The 12945-nt window shown below is 39.7% G+C and overlaps 1 protein-coding gene across 3 annotated transcripts in view; it reads right to left on the bottom strand.

Moving 5' to 3' along the window:
• med1 (mediator complex subunit 1) overlaps nucleotides 1-12945 on the bottom strand; it is a 124640-nt gene that overhangs the window by 67664 nt on the left and 44031 nt on the right. For all 3 annotated transcript variants that reach the window (XM_059530665.1, XM_059530664.1, XM_059530666.1), the window contains one exon: nucleotides 3977-4031. In XM_059530665.1, coding sequence (XP_059386648.1) covers nucleotides 3977-4031 — 55 coding nt within the window. The remainder of the gene's footprint in view (nucleotides 1-3976; nucleotides 4032-12945) is intronic.

Below are 12945 nucleotides of genomic sequence, written 5' to 3'. Positions count from 1 at the left end.
AGTTTTGTTGTTATTATATCTGTATATAAATAAAATCAGACCCTTTACAGATTCGATTGATGTACTGCTCTTATCTGTACGATCAAAACTGAAAGTGTAATTTAAGTTCCTTTCGGGGCTATCAGGAGAATAAGCCTCATCACGCGTATATGCGGGGATCGACTCCAGAGGGTTAAATTGTATGAAAGCATTAAATAAGGCTCCCTTTAACCCTCTGGAGTCGATTAACGCATATACGCGTTTATGAGTCATTTTCTACTGATAACCCCGAAAAGAACTTAAATTACACTTTCAGTTTTAATCATACAGATAAGAGCAATACATCAATCGAATCTGTAAAAGGTCTACTTTTTTTGGATACAGACAATAACAACAAAACTTTGTGCACTTATAAAATAAAGACAACAAACAAGGTGTGCTGTCTGCAGCCTTTGTCTGCGCTTATCTTCATTTACAAACACGTCATTAAAATGAACTGTAACTCCGTGAATACTCAACGAAGAGACATGAGAGAGACATCTATAGAAAGCTTGACATGTCTACTTTTAAACTAAACTGCCGAAAACAAATATTCTGTGATAAAGTAATCCATATGAAAACAATGCGATGTCCATTTTTCACGTCTTCCTTCATTATATCTAGTGTGACCACGCCCCCGCGCTGAACGCGCTATTCAGATTCAAACTGAAGCGCGCGGCTTGAATAAGCCCACACAGAGGAAAAAGTAGCAGCGAGACTGTTCTTCAAGTTCTTTTATTTTATTGTTTGCTTCGCAATGAGAGGAATAAGACATAATTCACCCCAAAAAGATGCAATGTGGTTGAGGATTTGAGAAATGGATTTCCTCAGAAAAAAAAGAATGAAGTACTTTATTCAGCAGAGATCATAAACATGGGTAAGTCTCTTTTTATTTATTTATATACTTGTACTAGTTTTCACATAACGTGTAAACATTTTACTTGTTAGACTTTTCAAAGACTTTTTCCAAACTATAGTTCCTGACTAAATGTATAATCAAGTGAAATATTATGAAGTATCAATAACAATATACAATACTATACCATTCAAAAGCTTGATGTAAATAATATAAATGTAACAAATAAATGTAACTGTAACAAATGTAACAAAAAATGGTGTTCTTTTAATTCATCCCCCCTAAAAAAACCTGAAAAATATTCTCAGCTCTTTTCGACATTAATAATAATAATACTGATAATAATAATAACAATAAATTGTTTTTTTTTTTTTTTGCTTTTTTTTGTAGAAAATAAGATTGTTAAAAGGATTTCTGAAGGATTGTGTGACTGGAGTAATGATGCAAAACATTTTTTTTTTGAAAGTCAGCTTTGATTGTTCCTAATAAACTGTTTAGCTGCTCCCCCAAGTGGATAATAAATTATGTTTTGGGATAATTAAATATATTCTAAAACTACAAACATAAAATTATATACATTTATTTTGTCTTCACATTGTTTCTTGTAACTCCTCCCTCACAGTGACACACAGCTGACTGAAAGGTTATACCTCATTATGCAGCTCATTATGCGGGCCTTTGTCTTCTCAGGTGTAAATCACAATGATATTCATGATAGCTGACACCTACTCGCATATGACTTTTACCAACAAAAAGTGTCTTAGAAAATTTAAATCAATATATTGTTTTCTGTAAGTGAGTAAACAAGATGATTTTCACATAATTTAGAAAGAAAAATTCTAGGCTACAAGCTCCAGTTCTCAAAAGTCCCGGGAACCATTGTTCTTTATGTGTTTTTTTTGCCTTATTCAAGTGTTTTAACATTTTTAGTTTTTCACTAACCACGCATAACATTTTTTTTCTCAAAACACAATCATGTACATACATGCATTTGACATATTATTATAGCCCAGTTTGTGCTGATTACAGTGAGATTAGACTTTAGCCATTAATATGTTTATAAGCAACTGAAAAAAGTACAAATGTCAGGGCATGACAAAACTTATCCAGGCCCCAAAAATACCCTTAGACTCCAGAGGGTTAAAATCACTGAAGTTGTCAATAAGTTAAGCTCTTTTTTACATTGTGCACGATTAGTTGATTATAATGGGAGAACTTGAGTTTAAAAGTGAGGACATTTTATTAATCTGTCCATTCTTTTCAGTTTCAATGATTTAGCTAAATTGTGGTCAGGCTTAATTTATTTGTTTCTTGTTTGGCCTAAATAATGGGAGCGAAATGATTCTGTGCTTCATGTTTGATTAAAATAAAGGAAATTATTAAAGTGTTTTTCTTTGATTTCCCTCCAACTGCAGCAGTCAGATGTAATACACCAGTGAGGAAAAGCTGAAGTTTTTTTTCACGAAAATGTGCATTGATGTGTTTGTTTGATAACTTGGTTAAAGGGCCACTCAGTGGTCAAAAGCTGCAAATATACTTTGCAGACATGGCAGCTGTAGAAAGCACACTCTGGTTGGCCACCTACTGTAATTAGGGTGTGCTTACACTAGGCAATCTTAACCGTGCCGGAGCGCGTTTGACCCCCAAAGCCTGGTTCGTTTGACTAGTGTGATCATTTAGCAGTCCCTGGCTGGGTTGAAAGAGGTGCGCAAGAGCGCGGTTCAGTTATATATAGTTCAGTGAGTGTGAACGCCAACCGTGCCGAAGTGCAGATCTTCTGATACGTGCTGCATGATTGCGTAAATATTTCTGAGCGGCAAAAGCAATAGATCTGTAAAGCAATATATTGCGAGAGGGACGTGTGTTACCGCGTCCCATACGATATAAAATAAACCACATAGTTAACAAAATGATTCACTCCACGGTGTTGAGAGAGAGCACTTCTCTGCTGTCTTCACATGCTATTTGAAATTTCCTATTTCCAACTTATAAAGTCATGATAAGTTCATTGCATTCTTTTCTGTTGAAAATAACAGTGGACAGTAGTTTGCGAATGTTGATTCTTAGCCTCAATAATTTGATCAGGAGCATCCCCTCCTGTGACCCATGATTTGTCTGCATGTGTATTCAGAGACAGTGAGCAACGGACTTTCATAATAATAAAAAAAAACTACATTAACGTGATAAAATAATTGTTGGCGTTAATCAATTAATGTGTTAACGTGATAACGCATTATCTTGCCCAGCCCTAATTTAATTATTATTATTAGGTGGCCTATTATAATTTGGCTATTATTGTCAAATTGCACCGCTATTTCACTTCAGCACCGTACTTCACAAACACGGACAAATGAGGATTAGAGCCTGTACCTGGTGAAGGAGTATCCAACCACAAACACAGACGTACATTGTCTGCTGATATAAGGTATTTCTTTGCACCTTAATGAGTTGTCTGAATGGCTTATGTTGAAAATTTTCACTGAGCCCTCAATAACTGAATTTAACGCCACAGTTATGTTAGAACACATTTTGTTCTTGTTTCTGTGGAGGTTTCTCTTCTGTGCACCGATGCTGCAAACTTGTCATGGGACACACGGCCCTAATAGCGATGTATGTTGTATCTGAATATATACGAAATACCGGTTTAAATTTTTTTTATATTTAACATCTTAGTTTATCAGTATGTTTGAAAGAATATTATTTAGACTAGTGGTGCTTCTATAGGCTCTCTCTCATTCAGACCATTTTAAACACCAAATAGTTATGAAATAGCCTATGACAAGTACAGAGACTCTCTCTTGCCACCCACTCATGGACGATAATATTGTGTATTGAATGACCATATCGCCCAACACTATACTGCAGTAAGAATTTCATTTGTATTTTATATTGCATTTGTCTTATTATTTGTAATTAGCATATTCACTCATTTTTAATGAAGACAAAATAATGAAATAAAGGAAGTGAGTTCTATGTTAATTCTTTTCAACATGTTAAACGGCAAAAAAAAAAAAACTACCTTTATGTAATTTTACAATTAGAATAATTTTGGCACAGCAAATGTGCACATATAAAAAGTGGGCAAAAAAAAAGGAAACTCACATGTTTTGCCGAGCAATTGACTCCAGGCGATCCGTCATTGATGGCAGTGAAGATACTAATGATGTGGAATGCAATGTAAAAGAAACAGGAAAAACAAGAAATTCTGACATTCAAGTTATATTCAAATTATATCAAATATCCACAATACATTTAAGGTATAATTTATATTACCATAAATAAATAAATACATTTTTCAAAGCATCACAATGTTCATTAAAGTAATTTCTGACTCATCAATCTGAAGATCGCCAAATCATTTGTTGTCAATGCTCTATTTTAGTTTATGCATAAAAAACTAAAAGGTAATATCTCCAAAAGTTAATTATCAAATTATCCATTTACCAAAACTATTAAGCCTATTAAAATGTATAATCACTGTAAATCCTTCAGTTCAAAAGCATAAATGTTAACACAAACATCATAAGGTATGTTGAAAGATACAAACTGAAATGTATCTTCTTTCAAATAATTAGGCCATTTTGTTATGTACAAGGTCCTCCCTTTCCAGATGTCCAAAAAAGTCATGAAAGTCATGAGGGTTTCCCTTGCACTGCTAAGTGGGTATTTACATACTACTTTAATATGTATTATACAGAGGCAAGATAAAAAATTTAAATACCATCTAAACTTTTCTGAAGACAGTCAGATCCCCTCAGAGATACATTCATATAAACCCTCCACACCACCGCGATTCATTTATCATGTCAACCGACTTGAGTTAAATCATATTTGTAGCGATCTTTCTTCCGCAGAAGCATAGCACAGCACACGACCTGATCATCAGATTCTTTTAAAATGCCAGGAGGTTAAAACCTCTCAGGCCACACCTTATTGCCTCCTAATACCTCCTTGTGGTCTTGATGGGCCTATAGAGATTTGCGGTTGAGGCCCTGTAGTCAGTCGAGCTTACTGGCCTTTCACTAAAGACGGGCCTCCTGACTGCGCTCACTTCCATCAAGAGGTTTTAGGACCTGCAAGAATTCTCTTTTAACTTCGCTCCATGCAGGATATATAGGGAAAACAATATTTCCTCAGACAAACTGCAGGGGTCCAATCTTCAAACCTCACTTAATAGATCTGAGATGATTTGACAGTTGCCAGATTTTCTAATCGTGATAACTGATCTCTGCCAGTTTTCATATTATTAATTAGTACCGTGCACAGCAAAACTGAATAAATTCATCCATTATTCTTTACTTAGAAGATATGTTAGAGTTCTTTGGAGATGCAATGTTCCAACAAGTCTCCTTGATCAGTTACCAAAGAAGAATGTCCAAATTATTCAGGAAAATAAGATTTTCTTAAAAGTCAAGTCACCTTTATCTACAGGTGCTGGTCATATAATTAAAATATCATCAAAAAGTTGAATAAACTCAAAAAGTGAAACTTGTATATTATATTCGTTCATTACACAGACTGATATATTTCAAATGTTTATTTTGATGATTATAACTGACAACTAAGTAAAATCCCAAAGTCAGTTTCCCAGAAAATTAGAATAATACTTAAAGGTGCTCTAAGTGATGTCAGACATTTTTTAGGCCAAAATATTTTTTGTCACATCCAGCAAACATCTCCTCACTATCCGCTAGCTGCTTGTCCCCTGAACACACTATAAAAAAACGGGGTCTCTCTAGCCACCACAGGCTCCAAAAACAAAAACAAAAACAAACTGGGCTCACCCGCACCACAAAACATAAACTGTTCCAGCCAATAACCGACAAGAAAGATTTGGGGTGGGGGTTTGGGGGGTTAGTGCACGGATGAGGAGGAGGGAGGGTCTAGCTAGCCTCAGTTTTGTTTGACAATAATTTGAACGTCAACAAGAAGTTACGACTCCCGGCATCGCTTAGAGCACCTTTAAGACCAATAAAAAAAGGATTTTTAGACATCTTGGCCAACTGAAAAGTATGAACATCAAAAGTATGAGGATGTACAGCACTCAATACTTGCAATGCAGCGTGGCATGGAGTCGATCAGTCTGTGGCACTGCTCAGGTGTTATGAGAGACTAGGTTGCTCTGATAGTGGCCTTCAGCTCTTCTGCATTCTTGGGTCTGGCATATCGCATCTTCCTCTTCACAATACCCCATACATCAGAATCAGAAAGAGCTTTATTGCCAAGTATGCTTGCGCATACAAGGAATTTTTTTTAGTGACATAAGCTTCCAGTACACAGAGACAACAACACACAGACCAAAAAAAAAAAAAAAAAAACATTACAAAAAAGGAGAATTACAAATTGGCAAATAAATAAGTGTATAAACAATTGTGCTATAAATGATAATGGAATAGGATTGAGTGAGATGCAGGAATGTTCTAGGATGGAGGGTTAACAAATAAATATAGGGATATTGCACATTTATAAGCATAATTGGGGAGCATTTAACTGTTCATGAGGTAGATTGCCTGGGGGAAGAAACTACTCTTGTGCCTTGCTGTTCTGGTATTTGCAGCTCTGAGGCGCCGGCCAGATGGCAAAAGTTCAAAGATGGGGTGACTTGGATGTGAGGGATCCAGAGTGATTTTCTGAGCCCTTTTCCTCACTCTGGATGTATACAGTTCTTGAAGGGTGGGCAGAGGAGCACCAATAATCCTTTCGGCAGTCCGAACAGTTCTCTGTAGTCTTCTGATGTCTGATTTTGTAGCTGAACCAAACCAGACAGTAATTGAAGTACACAGGACTGACTCAATGACGGCTGAGAAGAACTGTTTCAGCAGCTCCTGTGGCAGGTTAAACTTCCTCAGCTGGCGAAGGAAGTACAACCATTGTTGGGCTTTTTTCACAATGGAGTCAATGTGATTGTCCCACTTCAGGTCCTGAGAGATGGTGGTTCCCAGGAATCTGAATGACTCCACTGCAGCCACAGTGCTATTCATGATGGTGAGTGGGGAAAGTGCAGGGGGGTTTCTCCTAAAGTCCACAATCATCTCCACTGTTTTGAGCGTGTTCAGCTCCAGGTTGTTAAGACTGCACCAGACAGCCAGCTGCTCAACCTCCTGTCTGTAAGCAGACTTGTCACCGTCCTGGATGAGGCCGATGACTGTAGTGTCGTCTGCAAACTTCAGGAGCTTGACAGAGGGGTCTTTAGAGGTGCAGTCGTTGGTGTACAGGGAGAAAAGCAGAGGGGAGAGAACACATCCCTGAGGGGCACCAGTGTTGGTGGAGCAGCTGTTTGACATGAATTTCCCCAGTCTCACTAACTGTTGCCTATCTGTCAGAAAGCTGGTGATCCACTGACAGATAGAGCTAGGAACAGAGAGCTGGGTCAGTTTGGTCTGGAGGGTTGTTGGGATGATGGTGTTGAAAGCCGAACTAAAGTCCACAAACAGGATCCTCATATAAGTCCCTGTTTTGTCCAGATGTTGCAGGATGAAGTGCAACCCCATGTTGATTGCATCATCCACTGACCTGTTTGCTCGGTAAGCAAACTGCAGGGGGTCCAGTAAGGGTCCAGTGATGTCCTTCAGATAAGCCAGAACCAGTTTTTCAAACGACTTCATGACGACAGACGTTAGAGCCACAGGTCTGTAGTCGTTAAGTTCTGTTATCTTGGGTTTCTTTGGAATGGGGATTATGGTGGAGTGTTTGAAGCAGGAAGGCACTTCACACAACTCCAGGGATCTGTTGAAGATCTGTGAAAAGATGGGGGCCAGCTGGTCAGCACAGATTTTCAGACAGGCTGGTGTAACGCCATCTGGGCCTGGTGCTTTTCTTCTTTTGTTTTTCTTGAAGACCTGGCGCACATCATCTTCACAGATTTGAAGAGCAGGAGGTATGGTGAGGGGGATTGCAGGAGGTGTTACTGGCTGTGTAGGGAGATGGTCAGAGTGGGTGTTGGGGGTTTCAAATCTACAATAAAACTCATTCAGGTCGTTAGCAAGTCGTTGATTAGCCTCAGTGCAAGGGGATGGTGTCTTGTAGTTTGTTATGGCTCTCAGTCCTCTCCACACTGAAGTTGAGTCATTGGAAGTAAACTGGTCTTCCAACTTTTTAGCGTAGGTCTTTTTAGCTGCTCTAATCTCTTTGTTCAGTGTGTTCCTGGCCTGATTGTACAAGACCCTATCCCCATTTCTGTAGGCATCCTCTTTGGCCTGACGAAAGTATCTGAGTTTTACTGTAAACCATGGCTTATCATTGTTGAATGTTAAATAAGTGCTGGTAGGAATGCATATATCCTCACAGAAACTAATATAGGATATTACAGTCTCTGTGAGTTCGTCCAGATCGGTGGTAGCAGCTTCAAAAACACTCCAATCAGTGAGGTCAAAACAAGATTGTAAATCCTGCTCTGTTTCGCTGGTCCATCTCTTCACAGTCTTTACTACGGGTTTAGCAGATTTAAGTTTCTGCTTGTAGGTCGGTATAAGATGAACCAGACAGTGATCAGAACGTCCCAAAGCTGCTCGTGGAACAGAGTGATATGCATCCTTTATTGTGGTGTAACAGTGATCCAATATATTACTGTCTCTGGTGGGACATGTAACATGCTGTCTGTATTTTGGCAGTTCACGGGAGAGATTGGCTTTATTAAAGTCCCCAAGAATGATTAAAACAGAGTCCGGGTGTTGTTGTTCTGTGATCTGATCAGCGAGTTTCTGTAAAGCTGAGCTCACATGCGCTTGTGGAGGAATGTAAACACTAACCAGAATGAACGAGTGAAACTCCCACGGCGAATAGAACGGCTTGCAGTTGACTAGGGCTGTCAACGAATATTCTAAATTCGAATATGTATTCGAATAGTTTTTAAAAAATGAATTTAGAATGTGAAAATTAATATTCGAATAAAAAAAAAAAGTGGAAAAAAAGCCCCGCGGTAGTAGAGGCGTGGTTGTCTGCTTTGCGAGTGGGCGCGCTAGCGCGCCTGAGGGTTCAGGGACAGGTCACAGCCTCACAGGAGTCTCACTGTCTGGCACAGCATCACTGCTGAAAGTTGACGCGTCTTCATGGAAGATGCCAGCAAGTGCAGAGCCCAACTCGACCGCAGCAGAGAAAATGAGGTAAAATTGTTGACCCGCGAGATTTCTGTATGCAAGCTATTTAAGATACAGTTAGCATACCATTCGACAACTAGCAACATGAGGTCACATCTCAAAAATGTGCACCCAAATGAGCATGGCATAATGTGTGGAACTCCAGCTAAACAGTCACGTCTTGACACTTAACGTTACTTTGCATCGCCCGCCGCAAGCTCTTTATCTGCAACACGACAAGAGGCCATAACGGATAAAATAATTTCGTTCATTTTTAAGGACATGAGACCGATCAGTATCGCGGATGGGGCACGCCTCGGGGAGTTCTGTCAAGCAATGGATCCGAGGTTTGATTATTTATCGTTTCATGTCAAGGAAAAGTTCCATGTTTACCACAGCACAGCTCGCTCGGAGCATTCAATGCCAGTTCTATATGCTGTAAAACTTCAATTAATATTAATAATATTTGTTTCAATCACGGAATGAAGCCTGCTATATTTGGCACAACAGTCGCGACCTTAAATTGCAGTTTGTAAAAATTTGTTTGTTCATTTAAACCATTATGCGCAGAGAATGTGAGGGTGAGAGAGCGTGAGGTCTGCAGTCTTGGCCATTAGTTGATTTCCTTGTTTTTGTGTAGGTAATACGTTGTCATATATGTTTAAACTTAAATAGACTATCTATACAAGTAGTTATGTCTCTTTGTATTATTTTTGCCTGTTATTGACGTAATGTGCGTCATTGACAACATGCGGAACCAGATGTTCGAATAGTTCGAATATTCGTGTATTTTTTAGAGGGAATATTCGAACGTCATTTTTGAGCAATTTTGACAGCCCTACAGTTGACAAACTGCATTTCTAGATCAGGACAGCACATCTTCTTTAACACAGTTACATCTGTACACCACCGTTCATTGATGTAAAAGCATGTCCCGCCGCCGCGCGATTTCCCCGTTGATTCTGCTTCGCGGTCCGCTCTGAACAGCTGAAAGCCCGGCAGATGGAGCGCGCTGTCCGGTATGGCGTCATTCAGCCAGGTTTCCGTGAAACGCAGAGCAGCAGAGTGAGAGAAATCCTTAATTGTCCGAGAGAGCAGAAGGAGTTCGTCCGTTTTGTTGGGTAGAGAGCGGAGATTTGCGAGATGGATGCTAGACAACGGCGTTCGAAATCCGAACTTCCTGAGTCTGACGAGCGCTCCCGCTCGCCTTCCCCGTCTGGGCGTCCTGAAGCGCTTGATCAGCGCCGCTGCTCCTCCGATAACAATGTTCAGTAAAACGTCTGTATAATAGAAATCCGGAAAAATATCATGTGGTGTGTTCTGCCGAATGTTCAGCAGTTCATCCCTGGTGAAACTGATCGTGTTTGTTAAACAAAATACAGGAAAAACGAACAAAAACAGTACAAACACTGGAGAGCCAAGCACTGAAGCAGCCATGTGCGGCGCCATCTTGGATTAAAGCATTTTCTTGGAGCATCTTGGAGCATTTTCTATGGAGTTAAGGTCAGGCGAGTTTGCTGGCCAATTAAGAACAGGGATACCATGGTCCTTAAAGGCCGTGTTGCAAGGTTAATTTTTTAACAAATTTGTGCAATTTGCTTGTTGGTAATAAACATTTAAACTGTTATCCATTGTATTTTATGTTGTTGGGTATCACAAAACGGAATATAATACGAAAAAGTAGGTACTATCTTACAGCGGTCTCCTTTCCCCCATAATAGCAGCAGAGTGAGAGAAATCCTTAATTGTCCGAGAGAGCAGAAGGAGTTCGTCCGTTTTGTTGGGTAGAGAGCGGAGATTTGCGAGATGGACGCTAGGCAACGGCGTTCGAAATCCGAGCTTCCTGAGTCTGACGAGCGCTCCCGCTCGCCTTCCCCGTCTGGGCGTCCTGAAGCGCTTGATCAGCGCCACTGCTCCTCCGATAACAATGTTCAGTAAAACGTCTGTATAATAGAAATCCGGAAAAATATCATGTGGTGTGTTCTGCCGAATGTTCAGCAGTTCATCCCTGGTGAAACTGATCGTGTTTGTTAAACAAAATACAGGAAAAACGAACAAAAACAGTACAAACACTGGAGAGCCAAGCACTGAAGCAGCCATGTGCGGCGCCATCTTGGATTAAAGCATTTTCTTGGAGCATCTTGGAGCATTTTCTATGGAGTTAAGGTCAGGCGAGTTTGCTGGCCAATTAAGAACAGGGATACCATGGTCCTTAAAGGCCGTGTTGCAAGGTTAATTTTTTAACAAATTTGTGCAATTTGCTTGTTGGTAATAAACATTTAAACTTATCCATTGTATTTTATGTTGTTGGGTATCACAAAACGGAATATAATACGAAAAAGTAGGTACTATCTTACAGCGGTCTCCTTTCCCCCATAATGCATTGCATCACGTCACGTTGGGGAGAGAATTTACCAAAGCCCGCCTTGAGAGCATTGAGAGCGACTAGAGAGAGACGAGTAGTAGACGTGAGTATTCAGATAGCGCAGATTATAGATAAATACATAGATATATATAGATAGATAGACTACATATATAGATAGATAAACAGACAGATAGATAGAGAGATATCGACCAACAGCGACCAAAACACACTCACTTCCCTACAGCACAAGCTTTTCAGCGCAGTTTGCATGAGACAGCACCCACACAAGCACCTGCCAAACACAGCGACACACACACGGCTACGTTTGCAACAACATTTTCACCGGAGGAAGAGATAAACGCTTAGAAACATCCATATAGCTAGCATGATGCCTTCTATTTCTAGATGACAAAGACAACGTTTACCAGTTCTACGACACTATGACAAACCGGTACTTATCTGAACTAACGTCATGATCACTGCCAATAGATATAAAGAAAACGTTGATTTTCTTTTTACTCGGTGCTACTCAATGACAGTAAAAAATAAATAATTTTATATATATATATATATATATATATATATATATATATATATATATATATATATGTATATATATATATGTGTGTGTGTGTACATATATATGTGTGTGTGTGTCGTTATTGTGCACTGCTGCTCGTAGACTAGCTCCAGTGCTCATTGCTGCGATGCTAAATGATAGCAACTCACCAGGACACTTCACCAACTCTCCACTAATTCTCCTCGGACCATGCATAGGCTTTGACGGACATCAGTTCTTGGCAATTCCTCATTTGCCCTCTCACGACTGGCTCGATCGGAATTACATGGCTGCGGGCCATCATACATGTTGGTTCTTGCCACCTCTTCCTCATCCCAGTCAGTTGCTATAGTTCTGATGCTGCGTTCCAGGCAGGTTTTTGAGCTCATAATCACTAACTACTAACGAATTTGTACCGTTCCAGGCAAGTTACGCCAAACTTTCTGAGCGCAAGGAATTGTAACTAGATTATTTATTTTATTGCAACGTTACATTGACCTAAAATCGTTTTTTCAACGTGTACCACTTGCATAAACACTGCATCTGTAGGCAGTATTATTCGTAGGGGCTGTCATCATTGTTTCGCGTGCTGTGTGACCTCGGAACTCGGAGTACATCGATCTAGTACGAAACACGAGTTCATGGGTGGGAAGTCACGGGTTTGATTGCCGTTCCAGTGCACTTTCACGGGTTTAAGGTTGGAAAAACATGGGTTACGGGTTGCCTGGAACGCGGCATCATACTAGACTGAGGCTACCTTTCCTCGACTTCTCCCCAACGTGACGTCATCACCGTGTTGGGTAAAAAAAAACGTTAATACCAAAAACTTAAAAAATAGGTCTTTAAGACCATTTTTGAGACATTTTAAAAATGATATACATATATTGAGTGATTTATGTACCCATTAATCGAAAGTGGTGGTTAACCTGCAACATGGCCTTTAAACCATGTACTGGTAGCTTTGACACTGTGTGCAGGTGCAAAGTCCTGTTGGAAAATGAAATCTGCATCTCCATAAAGTTGGTCAACAGCAGGAAGCATGAAGTGCTCCAAAAACTTCCTGGTATATAGT

Source organism: Carassius carassius, chromosome 39 (genome assembly GCF_963082965.1).
Source record: "Carassius carassius chromosome 39, fCarCar2.1, whole genome shotgun sequence".
In the NCBI taxonomy this organism is placed as follows: domain Eukaryota; kingdom Metazoa; phylum Chordata; class Actinopteri; order Cypriniformes; family Cyprinidae; genus Carassius; species Carassius carassius.
The sequence above is the reverse complement of the archived record's forward strand: the minus strand, read 5'-3'. Positions and strand labels throughout refer to the sequence as shown.